The 23,998-nt window shown below is 52.1% G+C and overlaps 1 protein-coding gene across 2 annotated transcripts in view; it reads left to right on the forward strand.

Annotated features, from left to right (window-relative positions):
• CCNJL (cyclin J like) overlaps positions 1 to 23,269 on the forward strand; it is a 59,596-nt gene extending 36,327 nt beyond the window's left edge. For both annotated transcript variants that reach the window (XM_058677347.1, XM_004587473.2), the window contains exons 4-6: positions 16,908 to 17,210; positions 20,265 to 20,424; positions 21,810 to 23,269. In XM_058677347.1, coding sequence (XP_058533330.1) covers positions 16,908 to 17,210; positions 20,265 to 20,424; positions 21,810 to 22,221 — 875 coding nt within the window. In that variant the 3' untranslated portion in view covers positions 22,222 to 23,269. The remainder of the gene's footprint in view (positions 1 to 16,907; positions 17,211 to 20,264; positions 20,425 to 21,809) is intronic.
• The last annotated feature ends 729 nt before the right edge of the window (positions 23,270 to 23,998 follow it).

Genomic DNA, 23,998 nt, shown 5'->3' on the forward strand with positions numbered 1-23,998 from the left:
TAGCTTTTGCCCATCCTGGCCAAGCCTCCTCCTGTCATAGATACATAGACTGCTCTCTCCACCTGGATTGCTTCCTGTTGCCTTTCCCGGCCCATCTGGTCCAGGTTAAACATCACTCAGATCCTATATCCTGAGAAAAGTCTTGGCAGGTGTGGTCCCTCCGATATGTAACCCTATGGCATCCTGTCCTTGCAGACACATCTACCACCTACACTAGACAGTGAGTTTCGGGGAGGAAAGCAACTTGGAACACAGTAAGACCTCTTACAACTATATAGAATAAATGAGATCAGAGGAACTCCTGGTTCCTGCAGAGTCAGGATTCTACTTTTTTTTCCCATCAGGTTCTCTATAACAAAGAATTGAAATGCCCCAGACATGAGACTGAGAGTGGCCCCCCATCATTGGGACATTCTTGAACATCTGATGGTTTATCCTTAACACTTGGTCAGGTGGTACAGTTTCCTCCGCAATATGTCATTGTACTGGTTTCCTGTATACCCCATCCTAAATCCTTGGGTCTCACACTGAAGTAAAATGGCACCTATCCTGTTGGGTGGCATTAAGTGCCCTTGACACATGCCCTGAAGACATAAGCGTCCAGTTTGAAAGGCACGATTTTAGACTTTCTAGAATTCTGTGCTGCTTTCCACCCTTATGCCCTGTACTGACTGTTAGTAGTCCCTTTCTTGGGGGCTTGTATTTAGCCCAATGATTAAGACATCCATAACCTACATCAGAGTATCTGGATTCAGCCCCCTGGCTCCAGCTCCTGCTACTGCACGCCCTGGAAGACAACAGTGATGTGGAAGAACCATTGGATTCATAGCTCCTGGCTTCTGCCTTGGCCTAGCCATTGTAGGCATTTGGGGAGTGAACCAATGACAGGGAAAACTCTGTTTCCCTCCCCCATCCCTTCTTCTGTCCCCACCTCTCAAATACAATTTAACAGTAATCCCTTGGGCTTAGGCTTACAGCCTCACAAGCTAGGATTCATCTTCACCTTGGGCTATCTGGATTTCCTATGTTCTATTGCTCAGAGTCCTTCCTGTTTGCTGCCTCAGTGTCTCAAAGCAACAGGCAGCTAGCTTTCTTGGCTTCAGCTTGGAGAGAGAGGCAGGGCTTGCAGGACACCCCCATCTGCCAAGGCTGGCTGGGCATCGTGTTTCAGGCAGCGTGGGAGAACTTGGCACCGTGGCCTTTGGCCTGCTGCTCTGTCTGATCTGTGGGCTGCATCACTGCCTGCTGGAGGCAGGGAGCTTAGATTACCACAGGGCTGTGGAGACCCTCCCCCAGCATCTGTCGGCCGAGCTGGGATGGGAGGCCCACACTGGAGACTCTTTTGTGCTGCTCTCACCATGGTGGAGAGAGGGGATGTTGCAGACACTGGCTCTCATCCTCTGCGGGAGGGCAGCAGCCAGCCTTGGGTGGCAGGAATGGGTATTTCAGGACACCTGCCATATGCGGGGTTGGTCTGGGGAAAGAAACGTTTCCATGGCAGCCTGAGGTCCTATTCATTCCCTCCTTGCTTCCCAGAGCCACTGTTGGCCTCTAGGGAGGTCACCTTGTCTATAAAATCTCGAGTTCTGCTCATTTGGCACCAAATGATTCTGGGAGAAGAGCTAGGGTTCTTGCCCTGTCCTCAACTCCTGAAGTTTTGACCTTCTCACCTGCGTGAAGTCCCTTCTGTAAAACACGAGTCTGGCCTGGACCGTGGCCAACCCACTCATGAGGCTCCCAGATTCAGTTAATTGTGTCTCCTTCTTTGGCCCAGAAGAGAAAGAAGTGTAAGGTGAATATGCTACAGAGGCAGGTGGCTAGCCTAGCAGGTAGGATCCTGTATCAGATTACTGGAGTTTGATGTCTGGGCTTGACTCCTGGCTCCAGTCTCCTGCTGATGTTTGCCTGGAAGGTCATGGTGATGCCCCAAGTGATTGGGCTGCTGCTCCTGACATGGGAAATCTGGATTTTTCTGGCTCTTGATTTTGGCCTTGGCTCAGCAGTGACCATTGGATATTTGGGCAACAAAGCAACAGATGTTATCTCTATCTCTCTCACTCCATCTCTAATAGATAACAAAAAAATTAAATACATGTATCTTAGTGCAGTGCAGATATAAATACATACTCTAGATATTACTAGTCATCCTCATCTTTGATCATGCATTTTATGTATCAGCCCTCCTTCAGCTGTCTTTTTTGTTTTAAGATTTATTTATTTTTATTGGAAAGGCAGATCAGATTTACAGAGAGAAAGAGACAGAAAGATCTTTCATCTGCTGGCTCATTCTCCAAGTGGCTGCAATGACTGGAGCTGAACTGATTCGAAGCCAGGAGCCAGGAGCTTCTTCTGAATCTCCCACTTGGATGCAGGGTCCCAAGGCTTTGAGTCATGCTCTGCTACTTTCCCAGACCACAGGCAGGGAGCTGGATGGAAAGTGGAGCAGCTAGGACATAAACCAGTGCCATATGGGATCCTGGCACTCACAAGATAAGGATTTAGTTCTTGAACCATTGTGCTGGGCCCTGTCTTTGTTATTCTTACTGAGTTGGAAGGGTCATGACATTGTGGGGGCCACTGGCCGCCGGGCAAGCTGCTCTTGACAGTGCCCTGTAGCAATCATCGTGGTGTCTGCAGCTTTGCTGCTGTCAGCTCCTCCCTCCACATCTGTCCAGAGCCATGCTCCTAGAATCCTCACCGCTAGCCTCTGTTCTTGTCTGTCATCTGCCCGTTGCACGAGTTCAGAGAGGCTGAGTAGCTTGCCCAAGGCCACGTGTCTTCAGATTTGCTTTTTTTTTTTTTTTTTAAACTGAAGCAAAATCCATGTGAAAGCCTAAAATTCACAACTGTGGTCATTTTAAAGTGCAATTCAGTGACAGCTGGGACATTGGCACTTTTATGCAGCTGTCACTGTGTCTAGTTCCCAAACATTGTCATCCCCCTAAAAGCCACCTTCTCCCCAATAAAAAATTACTTCAAAGAGGGCCTGCCTTCCTGCCCACAGCCCTGGTGACTGGTAGCTTTCTGCCTGTGTGGGTTTGGATTTTCTGGCTCTTTCCTCTAACAGGTGTCATATGGACCTGATGTTACAGTGTAAAGGATTAAGCTGCTGCTTGGGATACCCTTTTCAGAGTGTTGGTTTGAACCTTCACAGCTGCTCCGTTTCCAGCCCAGGTTCCAGTCAATGCACCTGGGAGGCAGCAGTGATGGCTCAGGTATTTGGGTTCCTGCCACCCATGTGGGAGACCCACAAGAAGTTCAAGACTCTGGGCATTTGGGCCTGGTTGCTGTTTGTGGCATTTGGAGAGAGAACCAGTGGAGGGAAGATCTTTTTATATGTGTGTGTGTCTCCCACTGTTTCAAGTAAAGAAAATATGTAAACGCTGAAAATATGAAGGGCATCCTTTGACATGGCCATTGCTGTGACAGTTTTCACTTTGCACGTTGTTTTCCAAACTCACCCGTGTTGTAGCCCGTCAGTGCTGCACTCCCTTTGGTGGCTGACTAATGTCCCTGTGTATACCCCCGGTAGTTTAGCCAGTCATTTGTGGATAGCTGTTCGGTTTGTTTTCACTTTTTAGCTGTTGTGACTAGTGCTGCTAGGAATGTTCTAGTATCATAGCGGTGCAGTTAGGGACATCTATTTTCAGCTCTTTGCAGTGTAGCGATCAGAGTTGAATGCATAGACACTCTAAGCAGGTTTTGAGGAACTTTGGAGTTGAGCTGTTGGCTGGCAGTTGCTGCTCAATGGTCACTGGATAGGTGAGTCCATCGCTCCTGGGCATGGAAGCCAAGGAAGCAGGAAGTGTGAGAGGCAGGAGTGTCCTTTATGGTAGGGTAGTGTGTCCTTAAATGTAAGGCCTTATTGTTATGACATGAAAGGCATGACTGTTGCATACACACACACACACGCACACACACGAGAAGTACCGAGGGTGTAAAGTTAGTTCCCCGAGCCCCCTACCCACAGTTCCACAATTTGGTGCACTTCCCCCAAGACCTAGGGGCATGTATGTGTTTCCATAATTGGGACAGTAAACCTGTTTGCATTTGCAGGGAGCAGTATGAATCGTAGATTGCAGCAGATCAACTGCTTAGTAAGCAAACGCCCTTAGTAAGTGCCAAACGCCCTCTCCTTTCCATTCTTTTAGGCCCCTCCCCATCTAATCCTAAAGCTGTTGTGCTTCTTGCTTTGCCAACTTCTACATCTTTCCTTGCCCTTCTGCACCTCTGCCCTCCCTAGAGAAACCAGGTGACTCTCTGCAAGCTGCCTTCCTCTGTGCTGTGCGCCACCACAAAACCCCGTGGAAGGTGAGAGTAACAGCTGAGTGTGTCTGTCTCTTCTGACATCCGATTTATGGACGTGATGCCGAGCCCTATGCTGGACTTCACCTTGGCACCTTATGTGCTCCTCCCCAGGCGAGGGAAGTGCCGAGCCAGAGGTCCCATGGCCTTTCTGCCAGGACAGGCCTCCGCCGTGGACCTTGTGGATGGGTCTGTTGTTCTGGTCCAAGTGTAGCTGGAGAAGAGGCAACCCGTTTCCCAACAAGAGACCTGGAGACTCAGGACTGGCGTTCTCATTTGTAAAGTGGGCTCCAGAGCATAAAACACAGTCTCGCATCCCACCCTCCATAGGCCATTTCTGGGAACAGTATCTTGTGTCTTCTTGCAAAATTGAGCTAGTATATTTTTCCAGAAATGCTCTGCATCTACAGAGGTACGATGGTTCTTCATCACTCAGATTCTGTTCTTTTGAATCTGGGTACTTGCGGAAGCTTTTCTGTAAACCCCAAATCAGCAGTGGTGCTTTTGTGGTCTCTTGTGGGTCTGTGCAGGGTGGCAGGTGGTAAGGTGATTGGCTGCACATGTGTCCCCAGCTGGACTAGAACAGTGCCTGCTCTACCTTGGCCCTCTACAGAGAGGACAAGATCTTCCAGCTGCTGGGCACTCCCCAGATTGCTCCAACAGCCAGCTGCTTGGCCAGGCCACAGCCAGAGAGCCAGGAGATTATTTCAGGTCCCTGTTGTGGGTAATGGGCCCAAGCATTTAGGCCATCCTCTGCTGCTTTTTCCTGACCATTAGCAGGGAGCTGGATCAGAGGTGGAGGAGCCAGGACTTGAATTGGCACCCACATGGGATATTTTTTTTTTAGATTTGTTTATTTTCATTAAAAAGCAGATATACAGAGAGGAGGAGAGATAGAGAGGAAGATCTTCCATCCGATGATTCACTCCCCAAGTGAGCCACAACAGCCGGTGCTGTGCCGATCTGGAACCAGGAGCCAGAACTTCCTCCAGGTCTCCCACACAGGTGCAGGGTCCCAAGGCTCTGGGCTGTCCTCAACTGCCTTCCCAGGCCACATGCAGGGAGCTGGATGGGAAGTGGAGCCGCTGGGGCCAGAACAGGCGCCCATGAGGGATCCCAGTGCATTCAAGGAGAGAACCCTAGCCACCAGGCCACGCTGCCAGGCCCACCCATATGGGATATTAACACTGCACCACAACACCAAGATGGGCTTCCTATTTCGGCTCTGGGAAAACTTTAATCAAGTGTCCTTTTGTGTTCTAGACACAGCCAAGCTTTCCTTGTTCATGTACTTTGTGTTGATAGCGCTGCTATTTAAAGTGGCCCCCAAGCCTAGAGTGGAAATGCTGCCTCACAGGCCTAGCAGGCTGAGCTGTGCCTTGTAGAGGCAATCCATGTGTAACAGGCTTCACTCAAGCAAGACTTCAGTGCTTTTTGCCTGGGAATTCATTGTTAATGAGTTAGCAAGACAGTGCAATAAATACACTGTATCCAAGTAATGTGACCAAAGGCTCCCAGGAACTTCCCACTGCATCCTCCCCATGGGACTGGGGCAGTGTTTCCGTGGCTACCATGTAGTACCATGTACCAGGAAGAACAGGAATGTATTGTACTGCATATAGTTACACGTGAGCCCTCATACAGATGGAACTTTCTTCACAGGATCAGCGGTAGGGATGTACTTCCCTGTCAGCCTCTACTCTGTTTTTAAAAATGTATTTGCTTTGCAATTTTTTTAAAGACTTATTTATTTATTTTTTATTGGAAATGCAGATATACAGAGAGGAGGAGAGACAGAGAGGAAGATCTTCCATCCAATGGTTCACTCCCCAGGTGGCTGCAACGGCTGGAGCTGAGCCAGTGTGAAGCCAGGAGCCTCTTCCGGGTCTGCCACAAAGGTGCAGGGTCCCAAAGCATTGGGCCATCCTCCACTGCTTTCCCAGGACACAAGCAGGGAGCTGGATGGGAAGTGGAGCTGCCAGGACTAGAACTGGCACTCATATGGAATCCTGGCGCATTCAAGGCAAGGACCTTAACTGCTACGCTACCACGCTGAGCCCAAAATGTATTCGCTTTTGTTTCTTTCAAAGACAGGGTGACAGAGACATAAATAACAAAACAGAGTTGGTGTGGCCAGTGTTGTGGTATAATAGGTTAAGCCACCAACTGTGATATCTGCATTCTATGTCAGCACTGGTTCAAATTTCATTGATCCACTTTTTTTTTTTTTTTTAAGATTTTATTATTATTGGAAAGCCGGATATACAGAGAGGAGGAGAGACAGAGAGGAAGATCTTCCATCCGATGATTCACTCCCCAAGTGAGCCGCAACGGGCCGGTGCTGTGCCAATCCGAAGCCGGGAACCAGGAACCTCTTCCGTTTCCTCCACGCGGGTGCAGGGTCCCAAAGCTTTGGGCCGTCCTCAACTGCTTTCCCAGGCCACAAGCAGAGAGCTGGATGGGAAGTGGGGCTGCTGGGATTAGAACCGGCTCCCATATGGGATCCTGGGGCTTTCAAGGCGAGGACTTTAGCTGCTAGGCCACGCCGCCGGGCCCCATTGATCCACTTTTGATCCAGCACCCAGCAAATGTGTCTGAGAGGACACAGGAAGGTGGCTCGAATGCTTGGGTTCCTGCCATCCACGTGGGAGACCAGGATAGTATTCCTGACTCTTGGCTTCCTTGCAGCCATCTGGGGAATGAATTGGCTGATGAAAGATCTTGTTCTCTCTTTTCTCGCTCCCTCCCCTTTCTTCTCCCTCTCTCTCTGCCTTTTAAATAAATAAATTTTTTTAAAAAAATTCAAGTGCTCTCTTCTGCTCGCCACTCACTAGTGTGTGCTGTTGGCCTTCCCTGTGTGCCTTTGGTGAATGCATTCGCATTCCACACCTGTACTTTGCCTTCAGACAAGGAGTATTTCTTAGACCAATTGCCTGTAGGGCTCCTTAAGCCGGAACTCAATCGCTCTGAGTCTTAGGGCAAATACGAAGAAAAGCCGTGGGCTGCCAGCTGCCACTCAAGGCCCCAGGGGATTCTACTTCTACGAGGGGCCTGTCTTTCCTCCGGTCCTTCACCCTGGCCAGTCCCCTACCCCTCAGCAGCCCTGCTGTCCTGACTGCGCAGCTGCCACGCTGAGAAGCACTGCTTGGATGGCAAAGCGGGGGTGGGATGGCTTCACCCCGCTGGCGATTCTGCAGAAGGTCTCACACTTGAAAGCCGCCTTAATCCTCTCTGGTCGCAGGGGAGGAGCTCCTGCACTTCTTCCTGCCCTGACGGCTAAATCCATCGGCTGCCCCCAAAATTGAGGGGCCTCCAGAGCTTTGATTGTGGGCCCAGTGGATCTTTTCCAGGGGTGTAGTTTAGACAAAGCATGAGATTCATAATCAAATTAACTCCAGACCTGCAAGGAAGCATCCCTGAGGCGGGAGGGGATTTAACAGGTCCCTGGGTGTTAGGCTAGAGTGGCTGAAAGGAACACCGCCTTTCCTCCTAGCCATAAAACCTTTTGAAGCCTTCCAGGAACAGGCAGGTCTTGAGTTTTAATGCTTGTACTGCATGTGACGGTTGTTTGGGGTTTACCCCTCTCCCAATAAGCTGCACCAGGGTTGATGTGAGCAGTGACATGGAGCAAGTGGGGGTGCATAGGAAATTGCGAGACAGCATGGAAAGGGTGGTCCCGTGAGAGCCCTGCTGAGCAGATCCAGGCCCGGGCCGTGAATGTCACAGCACTGGCAGCCAGGGACGTGGTGATTTTCCATTTCCTCTTCCCAACCCTGCACACTAGCAGGCCTAGAGCTATTTCAGGGGAGGGATTTTGTGTGCATTGCCTGTCAGACAGCTGGCAGGACCGGAAACTCTTAAATTGTATGATTTGCCATAGTGAGTCTAGCGCCCAGAGCTGTTTGGGGTGTGAGGTTCTGTGCTGTGGATTTTTCTGGACTGGGGGTAGGGAGAAACAGGGGCTCAGTCTCAAGCTGTGTGAATGGGTTGGACTGACCCCACACTGTAAATCACCCAGAAAACCTCTACCGGGTTTGAGTCAGAGGGGCTGTCTGCAGTCGCTGGAGCTGATACACTGCACCCTGAGCTACTTGCACCATGCCCTGGACCTCTGGGGGGACCATCCTCACTCTGCTTTATGACCGAAGGCATCTCCTTAGGTAGCAGCCCTCAAACCTCAAGATACCAGCTGGGCTCTGGGGATAAGCCAGACTCCTTTCTAAGAAAATCCAAGTCCTTGCTGTTAGGAGCATGGCCTAGTCGACAGAGCAGGCAGGAAGCGTGCCAGGGCACTGCCATCAGCACTGCTCCATTGTGCTCCCTCTGCCAGGCTCTGCTGGCAGGAGCAAGGCCTTTGTGTTCGCTGTCTTTGTACTTGGGTAAACTGTCAGCCCTGTCTATCATGTTTGTCCCGTAGCCCTTCATGCACCTCTCCTATGAGCAGGATTTTGTTACCCATACTCCCCTCCCTGTTAAGTGCTGAGCTCTGGGAGTGGGCTCCGAAGTCCTCCTCAGACTCCTCCCAGTTCATGTGGTAGAGATGCCCCTTGGTATGGGGCAATGCCCTTGTTGGAACAGCAGCCCACCTCACCCTGGCACCACCCATTGTCTGCCCACTAGGTTATGGTGAGCATTTCAGTTCATTCTGAAACCAGCTTTGGCTTCCTAGGAGATGTGCCAGTCTGTTCCCTCCCAGGGTAAGGAGAGCGGAGGTGATTTTTTGTGTCTGGTGTGCTTGCCTGGATTTTCAACTTTGCCTTGCTCCATCTCCTGGGTCCTAGTTTTAATTGCAAGCATTTTGGTGTCTAGACAGGAAAAGTCTCTTTTGTCACTCACATGGTGAGGTTTCTGGGACTCTTCTAGGAAAATCTGACACCTCCTGACTTGGGAGCATGTGTACAAGCAGGTTAATGCTGAGATAATCAAAGACTGGAGCAGATGCACATTCTGGAACCTTCTCTGGAGGTTATACTGACCGTTCTGGCTTCCACGTGCCTGTCAGCAAGGCCTTACCTTCTGAGGAGCATGTTTTTCTTCAAAGGTAGAGTGATGTTTGTTCTTTGTAGGAAAAAATTAGGAGATAGAAGAACAATGCAAAGAATTAAAAAAAAAAAACCTTTGTAATTTTGCTGCACTTTTTCTGTAATCAGACTGGTGGAGGTATCATTGTTGCTAACAGTGATAGTATAGAATAGCTCATGTTTATTTCCATTTTATTTGGAAGGCAGAGACCAATCTATTACCTGCTGGTTCACTCTCAAATCCCAAATGTCAGTAAGGGGGAAAAAGCCCCACCAAATGCCAGTAAAAGCCAGGATTGAGCCATGCTGGAGCAAAGGTCTCAGCTTGATCTGGGCCTTTCAAGTAGAGGGCAGGAGACTAAGAACTTGGTCTATGACCTGCTGCCTCCCAGGGTGCACATTACTTAGCGGGTTGAATCAGAAATGGAGCTGCAACTCAGACCCAGGCGCTTCCATATAGAATGAGGCTTTCTCAAGCAGCTTTTAAGCCACTACACCAGTATTATCTATTTGCTGGGCAGTGTTAACCAATCCTTAAAGCTATCCTGTGCAGGCGGTGCTGGGTTTAACTGAGGAGGAAGGCAGGGGCCAGTTAGCTGACTTACCTAAAAGCACACAGCAGGAAAAGGGATGGTAATCCAGGTATGGATTCAGGAGCCAATGGAGAGTGGCCGCTGGGTCACTTCCCTTCCTGGCCATCCCAGAAAGACTTGGGTGGGCCAGCCCATAGATGACTGGAGGCAAGGAGACTTCTGGGTCCTCTGTGGACTGGCAGAGCCATGCTATCATGGACCAAGAGGACCAGGCCCCACATATGGACAAGTGGCTTCCCTTGTCACCTTTGGGGTGTGCCTACCTGGTCCCACTCCTCCAACCCTGCTGCCAGAAGGGCTGCTCATCCTGTTTGTCCTCAGGTGGGCCGACGTGGCACACTGGGAGCATCCCGGACCTTCGTGACAGCCCATCCCCACCCCCATGCCAGCTGCATGTGTGCCCCAGGCCCTGCTCTCCGACCCTCAGTGGCATTGTTTGGGTCAGTGGGAAGGCAGAGCACTGAGGAGCCAGGAGAGCTGCAGAGGCACCGGGTGTGGTCGTTGCACCAGTTTCCCCTCCTGAGACAGGGAAGTCCTGGCCGCAGGAGAGGAAGCCGGCGATGACCCAGCTGGCTGCCTGCCACTGCTGGCTGGGAGGCGTTTTCACAATTTCCTCCTGAATAAAACAGCCACCCACAGCCTCACCTCTAGTCTGCATCCAGAATTGGACTCAGGAACTCCTTCCGGCAGTCTGAAACATGCTTTGCCTTCTGTCGGCTCCATCCACTCATTCAGTATTTTTACCTTTGCGTGCTCAGAGATAGGGACTGGAGATGCAGCCTTGCGTTTACGAGAGGGAGGAGGGAGGGGAGGAAACCTTATTCTTGGGCTCCTAGGGGAGGATGGGAACCTGGCCAGCCCAGCCTGGGTTCCTGGGCTTGCCCAGCGGGGCCCTGGAGCCTGGGCATCTGGTGTTGGGGGCTTGTTTCCCCAGGAAGCTTCCCACCCTCTGGGTGCCCCTGCAGCAGGCTATGGGAGCAGAGCGGATGTTGCCCCCTCCCAAGTTCCTGTGGTTTCCCCACCCTCTTGCCTTGCTCCCTCTCAGTATGTCAGATCCCTTCTTGACACCCAGCTGTCACTGTACCTATGGCTGTGATTACAGTGTTAGGCCAGGAAGAAGCTTGGGTTTGTAAGGGGTGCTGTTGTAAACACACTGAGCTGTCACTTCCATCTGCTTTTTTGAGTCCCCTGTCACAGATGAGGAAGTACGAGCCCAGGAAAGCTGAGACCTGCCTCAAGCCAGAACCCCAGACTGTGTCCTCAGTGCATGGGCTCGATCCCATGGCCCCACTGCACGGTTCACACAGCCTTCTCCCAGGCTGCTGTCCCAGCTGTGGCTTCCTTGCTCTGCCATCGGAGAACTCAGAGCCTGTCCCTGGAGAGGACAAGTGTCTCCCAGGCATGTGCCTTGCCCGGGGAAGAACAGGAGATCCCGCTCATGCCTCCAAGAACTACAAAGTGCCACAGGAGGGGCACCTATAGGGCAGAGTGTATCCTATCAAAGATTCACTTCTTGGACTAAAATTCCATTGCTGGAAGAACTGAGTCCCATTGAGGACACAGATCTTGAATGGAAAAGCACAGGACTTGGACTACTGCATAACATAAGTGGAGGGGGAGGTGAAGACCAGAATGTGTGTGGAGAATAGGCTGGGGGTTAGGTGGGGATGGGTCGTGGTAATTTGCCTGCCCCCATTTCCAGCCCCGTGCAAATCCCTGTGCCCACTGTGGAGACTGTGCAGCGGCCCTTGGGGCTGTGTGAGGCTGTGAGGAAAGTGCTGGACTTTGGAACCCTTTGTTCATTTATTTAAAGGAAAAGAATAAAAAAAAAGAACCAGCCATGTAAGTGAGTATTAACTTTGGGCCAGATGCTGTGCCAAGTGAATGCTGTTTTTAGTGTCCCATAAGACAGATGGGGACCTCTAACTCCCAGCCAGCCAGGCCTTGAAGTTTGTCCCTTCCTTGCTGGGTAACGGGAGCCACTTGCTCTGCTTTTCTGAGGTGCTGTTTCCATGTGGGGAAGCACAGTCAGCTTCCATGGACTGAGTAGGCAGGATTAACTGAAAGCACCTGCTAAGGATGGAATGGCCCAGCAGTAAAGCCAAGGGTGGACCTGGGCTGCCTCCTGACCTGTTGGAGCTCACACCAACTGCCCCTCTGCCTGCACACCCCACTCCCTGCTGAGTCTGTAAATCACCATTGAAAGGACTAGAGTTCTGGGATCAGGAAAGAGGTGAAGGGAGGTCTTGTATTTACCTCCACCGCTTTTCAGAACCTGAAAAAGAATGTCTCGGGCCCGGTGCCGTGGCTTAGCGGCTAAAGTCCTCGTCTTGAACAAGCCAGGATCCCTCATGGGCGCCGGATTCTGATCCCAGCAGCTTCACTTCCCATCCAGCTCCCTGCTTGTGGCCTGGGAAAGCAGTTGAGGACGGCCCAAAGCTTTGGGATCCTGCACCCATGTGGGAGACCTGGAGGAGGTTCCTGGCTCCTGGCTGCGGATCGGTACAGCAGCGGCCATTGCGCTCACTTGGGGAGTGAATCATCGGACGGAAGATCTTCCTCTTTATCTCTCCTCCTCTCTATATATCTGAATTTATAATAAAATTTTAAAAAAAAGTTATAAAAAAAAAAGAATGTCTCATGGCATCAACTTCCACCATAATCATTTATCTGTACTGAGCTGTAGGACTTGAAAAGAAATACAGGGAACCAGCTCCTGCACCAGTGTTTAGAAACCAGTATGGCAGCAGCACCCGGGGCCCTGTGCCTGCCGTAACCCTGCAGTGCCTCCTTGAGCCCTCCCTAACACCCAGGGTACCGGTTATGGGCTGTCAGGTGGCTTAAGACACCATGACAGCAAGCTAGGATGGGAAATTGCCACCCAGCCTGGATGTGAGTCCCATGGGGGGAAGCATTCTTGTCTGTTCTGGGCGGGACTACCCCATGAACCTTGCCGGCTGTGGTCACTAGCTTTGTAGCCATAAATAAAGCTAGTGGAGTTCTCTTAGTGGACCCTTCTCTGAGGGAAGTGACAGGAGTTGGGCTCAATGGTTAAGACGCCCCTTGGGACACCTGTGTCCCATATCAGAGTGCTGGGTCAGGTCCCTCCTCTGCTAGATGCACACCCTTGGAGACAGGAGGGTGCCTGCCACCCATGTGAGAGACCCAGGTTGAGTTCTGGGCTGCTGGCTTCAGCCTGGCTCTTGTGTGCCTGTGACACAGTAGATAGGTACTCTGCATTTAAAGGCAGCTGAGCAAGTAATGTTTAAGGAAAGCAGGCTCCTGGGCCAGCCATCCTTCCCCCTCCCCAGCATGGGGAGCTGTCTTCTTCCTGCTGGGTCCCTGCCACCTGTACTGCCTGGTGCCTTCCCCATTCATTGGTGGGTGCCAACCCCCTCCCTTACCCACCGCTATACCACCTCCCCTCCGCCTCCATGTCCCCAACAGCAACAGCTCGCATGGGACAGGCTGGGGCTTCTGGGGGGATGCAAAGTAGCCGTGGTGTCTCAGCTGGGCTTTGATGCTCTTCTTTTCAAGTGAAAGGGAAGAAGGAAGAATGGCCATTCTCAGGAAAGAACACAAAACATTGCATTGCCTTAAGGGAGAGAAACAGTTATGGCTTTAAAGCCTGGTTCCCCTTAGCCAGGAAACCTTGGCCTCACCTCCAGGCGCAGGTCAGTCCTGAAGGGCAGCAGGTGGCCCTGAATGAATCGGTACATGGGTCTCATACGGGGGCCTTGAGCCAAGTGTGAGAGTTGCTGGGGAGATCGCCGGGCACAATGCAGGCAGCAGCTTGTCTGGTGAGAGAACAGTGCCAGGCCCAGGGGACAAGAAGAGGTCACCTGAATTTTTTAGGCTCTGATTTTGTTCTATTATGGTTACCTTTCTGTGTAAGAACTTTTTTATTATTATTAATTAAACAAATTTATCTAAAAGGCAGAGAAACAAAAAGAGAACTCCAAATGCTTGCAACAACCAAGGCTCGGCTAGGCCAGGCCAAGGCCAAGAGCATCCTGGTCAAGGGCCAGCCCCACTCCGAGTCAAGGGAATTGGGGAGGAAGTATGTATCGGCATATTCCAGGCAGCACCAGGAAACTCATAAAATCTTTTTGGCTGTGAATTTGTGTTGTGTTGGGGAGTAGTGGCTGGGCTGGGCTGAGCTGGACCAGGCCAGCAGCAGGAACCAGGACTCCACTGTCTGCTTTGGGGCATCCCAGCTCAGCTCTGTCACCAGCTGCTTATTCCACACTGCTGGGAACCCTGAAGCAGCCCCATCGCCCCCCCCACCCCGCCCACAGCAATAGCCCCAAATGTGTCCGTGAAGACCCGGGGGATGGGCAGCACAGAGCATGGTCCAGTTCCATATGCTGGGCACTTATGAAGCACCTCTTTTTTTTTTTTTTTCTTTTCTTTTGTTTAATTCTTCAAGATTTATTCATTTGAAAGGCAGAGGGACAAAGAAAGATCTTCCATTTGCCTGTTCAGTCAGCAATGGCCAGGACTGGGCCAGACCAAAACCAGGAGCATGAAACTCTGTCAGTTGTCTCACGTGGGTGCAGGGGCCCAAGCACTTGGACCATCTTCCTCTGCCTTCCCAGACGTATCAGCAGGAAACTGGGTTAGAAGTGAAGCTGCCACTCAGATGGGATGCTGGCATCCCAGGCAGTGGTTTCACATGCCTTACCACAACAGCAGCCCCAGTACCTTCCATTCCGCATGACCCTTAAACAAATAAACTGCCTGCGGCTGTTAGTGCTGTTTGGTTCACCCACAAACTCATTGAAGGTATAGACCCAGCTCTGCCTGATGTGGCCTGTGATGTGGTAGGGCGCTGGAAGACTATCTGGGCTCTGAGGGTGTGGGTGAGGCCCGATCCTCCAAGGTGGAAGAACCCCAGAGCAGGGCGGGAGGCGGAGACTCATCTGGCCGGGGCCCTCTGCTGCTGGAGTACATTGCCTGTTGCCTGCAAAGGCAAGGGGTAAGGCCTTAGTGCCCCTGGGACCTGCCCCGGGCTGGACCACCTGCTGCTGCAGACAGGAGCTCCTGTTTGGGGAGCACTGTAGCCGGGGCTGGCTCAGAGAAACCTGGACCATCTGCCACAAAGCAAGTGTTGGCCCTCCTTTATAAATTGCACTGAGAAAACCCAGTTGTTGGAGAAACGAACCACTAGGGAATATGGGAGGATCAGAGAAAAGTCTGAGTGGCCTAAACTTGCGCCGCGCGGAGAGGGGCGTTCGTTCCTAGACACCCACTCTGAACATTCCCAATGTCCCTAAGTGCCAGGCACTGTGAAGTAGTTAGAGCGTGAGAGGTGCCTTGATGAGTCAGTGACCTCTGAACTGAACTCCACAGAACACAAGATAAGGTGGGTACAGGGTAGGGTCAGAGTTCCCGGTGGCCCCATCTGGTGCCTGGGAAGGGACTAGTGGCTGGGTGGCTGCAGAGGCCCTCTAGGTCCAGTAAGCCAGGCCACACCCTCGAATTTCCATTCACACAGGACAGATATCTTCCACACTGGACAGCTTTAACCTTGCACACACCTGCCCCCTTGCTCAAATGTGCGAGACAGGAGGAGCTGTGCTTTGGAGGCCATGGCATTCCAGGTGGATTGGGCTCCAGAAGATGAAAGTTGTGGGTTGCTGTGTGCTGCCTAGGCTGTGGTTGGCAGTGGCCCCCACCCTACACTGTATTGTGCATTTCCACCCGCACAGCCAGAGCTGCATCTGTGCTGCCTTTCCCCACCGGGTGGGCTGCAGAGACCCTGGCCTGCCCAGCATGGCTGTTGCCTTGGACAGTGGCATCCTTGAGGTCTTACTCAAGTGGGGCGCGTCTGCAGTAGAGCAGCTTGTAGTGGGGACTTGCTTATCAAATCTCCCACAAGCTTGAGAGGCTGGTGAGAACTGGGTCAGAGGCACTTGGCAGGTGTGAGCAGGTGTGTGAGCCGTGTTGTTCCCCTTATCAGCACTGATGGTACTTGGAAAGCAGCCAGGCTGCTACCACCATGCTGCTGCTCACTCCATGTGGCTCTGCACCTGGGAGGCTGGACTTGGAGGCCATGGGTGACCACACTGAGTCCTGGCCCTCAAGGGGCTCACCACATGATGGCAGGGAGTGGGTAGCGGTCATAGAGTTGCCAGCATATCAGTGCAGGCTTCCAGGAGGCAGTGACTTGGAAGGTGAAGGGCATGGTCAGGGTTAACTGAGAATACACGGTGGGGGGTGTGTTCCAGGCGGGGAGTGCTACAGAGATGAGGCTGATGGACAAGGGAAACACCACAGGTTCATGAAACTTCTGGTCCTGGAGTCCACAGAACTGCGAGTCCTAGAGTCCGTGGCGGAGGAGGGGGGCTAGTTTTCCCCTTGTGTGGCTCTCTGAGGCTGGGACGCCCCTCAGCGCAGAGCTTCGCTTAGTGAAGCACTCACGTCTCTGCAGCTCCTGGGCCTGGAGGAGCTGCCCCTATGCCCAAGGAGCAGTCCCCAGCTGGTGACAACAGGGGTGGTTATGGCAACATCTTTTGTCTCTTGTCCTCTTTACAGAGTGGGCACACAGTACTGAGGACAAGGGGGAGCCATTGAAGAGTTTTTCCACATTGGGAGGATCAGGGTCCAATTTGCAAGGTCACGGGTTATGGCCTGCTGGTTACATTGGTGGGGGCCTGTCAAAGGCAGGGCCCCTTCCTCCTAGCCCCTGGCTGCGGGTGCTGACTTCTTTGTTCCAGGTGCATGTTCTCATTGAACGTAACAAGGGCCTTGTGATGGGTGGGGGTCCAGGTAAGGAAGCGGGAGGCACAGAGAGGTTGAGACATCTGGCCACAATCACAGAGCTGGAAGAGATTGCTCCAGGTTCTGACCCAGGTTTGGCAAATATGTGCTTTTCTCCATAAGCAGTGCTGTGTCTGCCTTCTGACTTCTCTGCCAGCACTGTCTAGGAGGTGGCCTTTAGCTTCCTGGGTACAGGGAACTAACCTTTGCTTGGTCCCCCCACCAGGTAAGTTTGAGGACAGGGAAGACCGTGTACCCAAGCTGGAGCAGATCAACAGCACGAGGATCCTGAACAGCCACAGCCTTGGCTTCACCAAGAAGGAGCTGCTGAACACAGAGCTGCTGCTTCTGGAGGCCTTCGGCTGGAACCTCTGCCTGCCCACGCCCGCCCACTTCCTGGACTACTACCTCTCAGCCTCCATCAGCCAGAAGGACTACCACTGCCACACCTGGCCTGCCACCTGTTCCCACAAGACCAAAGAATGCCTCAGGGAGTTTGCCCATTACTTCCTGGAGGTAACCCTGCAAGGTGAGTACAGGGATCTGCTAGGTCCCAGGGCAGTTGGGATCGGGTGATTCTAACAGCTGTGTCCCTCCAGAGGGGGCTTCTGAGCTTTCGTATTTTTGCTTATTGCCTGAGGGACAGATGAAAGATCTGTATCCACTGGTTCGTTCCCTAAGTGAGCAAAATAGCCAGGTTTGGGCCATGCTGAAAACCTGGGAATTCAAGCCCAGTCTCCCTTCTGGGTGGCAGGGACCTAGATGAAGGATTCGAACCATCATTTCCTGCTGCCTCCCAGGGTACATGGGAAGCTGGATTCCGAAGCAGAGCTGGGACTGCAACCCAGGCCCTGTGATGGGAGAGGCAACATCTTTTTTTTTTTTTAATAGTTTTTTTTTTATTCTTTTTTTAAATTCATTAATTACATTGTATTATGTGATATAGTTTCATAGGTACTTGGGTTCTCCCCACCCCTCCCCAAACCCTCCCACCATGGTGGATTCCTCCACCTTATTGCATAACCACAGTTCAAGTTCAGTTGAGATTCCCCCATTGCAAGCATATACCAAACATAGAGTCCAGCATCTTATTGTCCAGTCAAGTTCAACGGCTTCTTAGGTATACCCTCTCTGGTCTGAAGACAGAGCCAGCAGAGTATCATCCCAGTCAATTAAAAGCTCCAACGTACCATCAGCAAAAATTTACATCATTATGGAATTAATTGACATAGTAATGAGTAACCAATATGTTAAAAGTAAATGCGAGTTCTTAACCACCTTCTGTGACCACCTCATTGACATTTCAATTTTAGTTTATACACAACATATAACATACATAACATAACATGTTATACATAACAGCATATCATCTTAAATTAAGGCAAACTTGGTATTTAACCTTTTGGGATTGGCTCATTTCCCTTAGCATTATGGTTTCCAGTTTGGCCCATTTGGCCACAAAGAACTGCATTTTGTTTTTTTTAATAGCTGAGTAGTATTCCGTGGAGTAGATAAACCATAGCTTTCTTATCCAATCCTCTGCTGATGGGCATTTTGGCTGCTTCCATGTTTTTGCAATTACTGATTGTGCTGCTATGAACATAGGAGTGCATGTTGTTTTCTCATAAAACAAATGTTCTGGATATATTCCTAGGAGTGCTATTGCTGGATCATACGGTATATTGATTTTGAGTTGTTTGAATGTTCTCCATACTGATTTCCATAGAGGCTGTACCAGCCTGCAGCCCCACCAGCAGTGGAGTAGGGTTCCCTTTTCCCCGCAACTGGGAGAGGCAACATCTTAACTGCTGTACTCTGTGCCCATCCTGGAGGGCACGTCCCTACTGCCTGAGGCCCAGGCACCCCTGTCATCCCTACCTCATTGGGGGTGAGGAATAAGCAGATTTGCCCCCAGTGTGTTAGCAATGACACGTCAAAGAAACAGCAGTTTAGACCCAGGTGGTGAGGACCTTTTGACTTACACATCACCTCGTGCTTTTTCTTAGGGAAACCGGGAGTATTGCAAATGACTGTACTCACAGATTTGCACGTAGGTCTTTCCTGAAGAGCTGGAATCCATGAATAGGGTGGTGTGAGAGTGTGTGTTTACATCTACTTTAGCAAGCACTTATCCCATCTAGGGGCTGTGGCTTGGAATCTACGTTAATAAAGCCGAGGGGTTAGCAGGAGGAACAGAAAAAGAACTGAAACATTTGTCCCACCCACCTTCCTCCGTTCCTCTACCCTACCCACCCTAATTGGAGGCCCTCATGGGCATGCATCCCTCTCAACTATGTAAACGATAGTAAAAATAAAATCTAAGAAAATTAAGTCTGAATGTTGGGCCTGGCACCGTGGCTCAGTGGCTAAATCTTTTCCTTGCACTCGCTGAGATCCCATATGGGCACTGTCTTGCCTACTCCAGTGCCCATCCAGCTCCCTGCATATGGCCTGGAAAACCAGCAGAGGATTGCCCAAAGCCTTGGAACCCTACACCCGCATGGGAGGTCCAGAGAAAGCTCTTGGAGCAGCCAGGATACAAACCGGCACCCGTATGGGATCCTGGTGTCTGGCAAGGCAAGGACTTTAGCCACTAGGCTTTCACACCGGGCCCAATCAGGAGCAATTTTAAGACGAGTTGTGATACAATGGGTTAAGCTATGGCTTGCAATACCGGCATCTCATATCAGAGTACTAATCCAAGTCCAGCTGCTCTGCTTCTGATCCATCTGCCCACTAATGTGCTTGGACAAGCAATGACAGATAAGCCCATTTGGGCTCCTACCACTCATGGGAGGCCTCGGGGAACTTCCTGGCTGCTAACTTCTGGCTTTAGCCTGGCCCAGGCCTAACTGCTGTGGCTATTTGGAGAGTGAACCAATAGGTAGAGGAACTTTTCTCTCTTTTTCTATCACCCTCTGGCCTTCAAATTAATAGACAAATCCCTGCTAGTAAAGTGCTGAAAGCCAAGTGTCACTCCGAGAACTGCGGGAGGTTCACCTATTGGCCTTTGTGCATACGTGGTAGTAGCTCTGCTGTGTCCAGCTGTCTTTGTAGGACAGGGAGAGAACCTAGCAAACCTAAGTGAAGGATCAGTGTTGTAAATTCTCAATTCGTGGAGTCATTCATTGGTTCATTCAACAGATTTCCACTGAGCGCCTCCTCTGGACCAGATGCCATTCCTAATAATCAGTGGCTGTCATCACACTCCCAAAGGGAGCCCGTGAAGTGGCATGTCAGTTGCCCACAGCAGCTGGCAGAGCTACCCCGTGCTCTGTGGTTCTGTTGGTGGCCTTTCTGCAGGCCGCTCACAGCCCCCTGAGAGCAAAGGAACGTTTATTGAAAACCTCAGCTCCAGGCTCAACATCAGGAATCCAGATTGCAAGGCAAGGTGTTTGAGAAGAAGCGCCTTCTAATCTCTGCATCAACAGGGCACGGGGAACAGCCCGTGAACCAGTTCATGCGTCCACTCACTGTTGCAGCAGGCGTAACACTCCCCGAGGAGTAGGGGCGCAGTGTGCAGGGGAAGAGGACATGGCACAGGGGTCTTCTGATGCCTACGCCCTGCGGGATTCTCTTGCAGATCACGTATTCTACAAATTCCAGCCTTCCGTGGTGGCCGCAGCCTGCGTGGGGGCCTCGAGGATCTGCCTGCAGCTTTCCCCCTACTGGACCAGAGACCTGCAGAGGATCTCAAGCTACTCCCTGGAGCACCTCAGCACGTGCATCGAACTCCTGCTGGTGTATGTTCCTCTCTCCTGATCCTCCGCACTGCCCAATACTAAGGCTCCCCAGGAGTCATGGGTGATTGCCTGAGGCCCAGGCTGGTAGTGCCTCCCGCATTGCCCGCTTGTCTCCTGGGAAGTGGGCCCTGGTGGCTCCTGAGAGAAGTGCAGTTTGGAGAGTTGACCTGTTTGGTGGTGGCTTTGGGGTTGCAGGGTTGAGTGAGTGCCCTGCCTTGTAAGCATCTGGGCTCTTGGAGCTAAGCCCTGCTGTAATCACAAGGATCATCGCACCCCCACTGCGAGCTCTTGTGATAAGTGCCTTGTCCCGTCCTGGTTGTGCGCACAGCCAGCCTCTTAGTCAGCTAAGCCTGAGCAGCTTCACCTAAGAGGCTGTTTGTGAGGAGCCGTGGGAATCGGAGAGGAAGTGTTGTATGGATCAGAGCAGCTTCAAGCTGCCACAGACCAACGCGTCTGGAATGAAGAGTTCCTGGTGGCCGCAGAGAGGAGGGCAGCTAGAACGTGGCGTATGTGGTTGCACCTCGTCCACGGCTCTTCAGGGCCACAGGAAGCGGCTCAGCATGCCCTGGCATCTGGCCTGACTTTCCTGGGCACTGGGTGAAAGCAAAAGTGTATAGGAGCCTGAGCAGCCACCAGCTTCCGGATGTGGGAAGCTCTGCCATGGTTGCCTTGGTCTGTTTCTTTTGAGATGTCTGTCTGGCTGCCTAGGCCCTTTAGAAGGTGGCTGAAGCCAGAGGACATCGCTCAGGGTGAGTGTTGACGGGGACCCCCAGGTGCTTGGCTGTGGCCTCATGACTGTCACACTGAAACATCCCTTCTCGGGTCTCTCACAGCCTCCCTTTGTTCCTGGCTTAAAAAAGCCTTGAGTTTTGTTTTCCCAAAAAGTTGTATAGAAAACTTTATGACACGGCAGCAAATCCCATTGCAGACCCATGGTCTGATGGGATCACTGCAACACCCCCAACCGATAGAACTTGGTCAGTGTCCCCTAGCTAAGGACTCAGCTAGTCGTCACGCACTGGCCAGGAAGCGCCTGGAAGGTCATGGTGAATGCCCTGTGCTTATGCATCACAGCATGCCAGGTTCTAGGATCGGAGGGGCGAGTGAAAGTCAACGGGATCCTCTCCTGCCAGAGAATGCGTAGCGATTACCTCTGGGGGTGGGGGCAGAAGTAGCAGCCCGGGCTTGAGGGCTCGAAGAACTTCAAGGCCTACGTCGGCTTCTGAATGGCTAAAGCCGAGTTGCGGGCAGCAAACGAAGGCTGGCAGGGCCTGACCTAACAGGGCACTTGGCATCTCATGTCCCACGGAGTGTGGCAGGTAGAGACTTGAGTATCCGCGGTCTGATCCCCCACCTCAAGCCTCACTTGCATCTTTTCCTTACAGTGCCTATGACAATGTCCTCAAGGATGCTGTGACAGTCAAGAGCCAGACCTTGGCAATGGTTCCTGGCACACCCTCCACCCCCGCCCAACTACTGTTCCAGCCTGCCGCCTACCCAGCCCTCAGCCAGCCCACTGCCACCCTTGCACAGTTCCAGGCCCCTGTGCCGGACATGAGCTTGGCCTGTCGGGACTCCCACCATCCGGGAAGCCTGCTCCCTGGGGGCAGCAGCTCATCCCTGCATACCCCCTTCTCCGCCCTGCAGCCCCTGGAGGTTTGTCCTGTGCCCGTGCCCGCCTCCCTGAGCATGCAGATGGCCGTCGCAGCCGAACCCAGGCACTGCCTTGCCACCGCCTATGGAAGCAGCTACTTCAGTGGCAGCCACATGTTCCCCACCAGCTGTTTTGACAGATAAGCCACCTTGACGCTACGTGGGAGACCCTTGTGAAGGGAGCGACCGGAGGCGGAGAGCTCGGCCAAGCAGGGCAACCCAGGAGGCCATCCCCAAAGACCCTCACGGGCCTCTGGACAGGGGCTCCATGCCCTTTCTGATTAAAGCGACCTGGGCGAAGCATTCGATGACATACCTCACCCAAGAGCCTCCCTCTGAGAGACGCCTTACACGTGTGGCTTCCAGCGTGACTGGAGAAAGGAGTGAACAGAGGTCAGCGGCTTGGGGACTGGCTGGCAGTCACTGGAGCGCAGGCGCGTCCTCTTTGTTGACAGCACCTGCGCCCAAGGGTGTGGGCGGCCTGGTTTGTTCTCAGGGCCCCTGCAGGACACAGGCTTGGGTGCTTTTCTTTCCAGGGTTTTGTCCAGAGGGGCCTGTGTCTCCGTGGGGACCCGAGTCTCTGCCTGGCGAGGCCCAGTGGGCTCTTCTTCCTGCCTTTGTTGTCGGACCTCAGAGCTTTCTGGGCCTTTAGAAGTTTTCCCGTGCTGCTACTGAGTCCCAAAGTGACCTAGCCTTCTGTCCATTGAGGTGTTTACATACTATGTCAGGGACTATGTGATACTTGAAGTATTTCTTAAAAGAAGGAAAAAGAAAAAAGAAAAAACTACTTCACTGCCACACAGCCTGTCCCATGTGATGGCTGTCCTGAGTTTTGGCTTTAACCGGGCTTGGGATGGGCCTGTCAACAACTTTGACAAAGGCATGCAGTTGGGAGAATCACTTTTTGGGGTCTCCATTCCAGAAGATTCTGCATTGTAAATGCCGTGTTCACCTGTCCAACTTTGATCACCACTAGGTTGGGTTAGGGAGGGAGGAGGTTGCTGAAGGGAAAGGAAGGGTTTGAAGCAAGTAATTCCTACCTCCCTGCTCTCCATGCTGACAGTGTGTGAGTGCAGATCCTGGCTCAGCCTTGAGTTTGACCACAAGTGAAAGGTAACAGTGTGGAATATTTGTTTAGCCTGGCCAGGATGTGGGGGACAGGGCTGGACGTGGAAAGGTGACACTGCTGCTGCTTGGTTGGATGGAAAGCCGGTATTGGGGGCTCTGCCGCGAGAGGGACCTCAGGAAGACTGCCGGAACCATGTGCAATATGTTTTTGTTCCAACTCGCGGCCGGCGCTCAGCATGTTCTTTGGGTTTCCTTGTGAGGGGATAGATACATCGCGTGCCTCTCAGAACTGGGAGGCACAAAGGACCACGGAAGCAGTTTTTGACAGAACGCACGCTTGGTTTTTCTCTTGACTCACTTGCCGGGGGGCCTGCAGCAAGGACCGGTGAGGTCAGGCAGCTGCATGCCACCAAGTTGGATCCGAAGTTTGTAAAGCTTCGTGGAGCAGAGGCAAGGATGTACTGTGCCCACGGAGGGACAAGCGGCTGGGCAAGGCGGAAGCACCATTGCTTTGTCACACTAACATGGGATACTGCACGCTCGTTTGTTGTTTTTGTTTGGTTCTTGGCCAACCTGCTTCTATTTATGTGTGACTGGTTTGGATTTCAAGTTATTGTATTTGTTCTGAGGCTGGGGACTCATGAGAGAAGACCCCCCCCTCGAGCTTTACAGCCAGCTCTGTCCCCTGGGAAAAGGCAGCTGCAATAAACACACCACCTGCGCTTGGTCTCTCGGCTCTTTTCCCGGGCGACCACACCCCCTCCATTTTTTCTGGGTGGGAGTGGGGAAGGGGACAGCCAGACTGATTACCCAAAGCTGGCTTTCCTGGGGAGACACACAAAGCAGAGGAGTG

This window comes from Ochotona princeps, chromosome 19, assembly GCF_030435755.1.
Source record: "Ochotona princeps isolate mOchPri1 chromosome 19, mOchPri1.hap1, whole genome shotgun sequence".
Classification (NCBI taxonomy): domain Eukaryota; kingdom Metazoa; phylum Chordata; class Mammalia; order Lagomorpha; family Ochotonidae; genus Ochotona; species Ochotona princeps.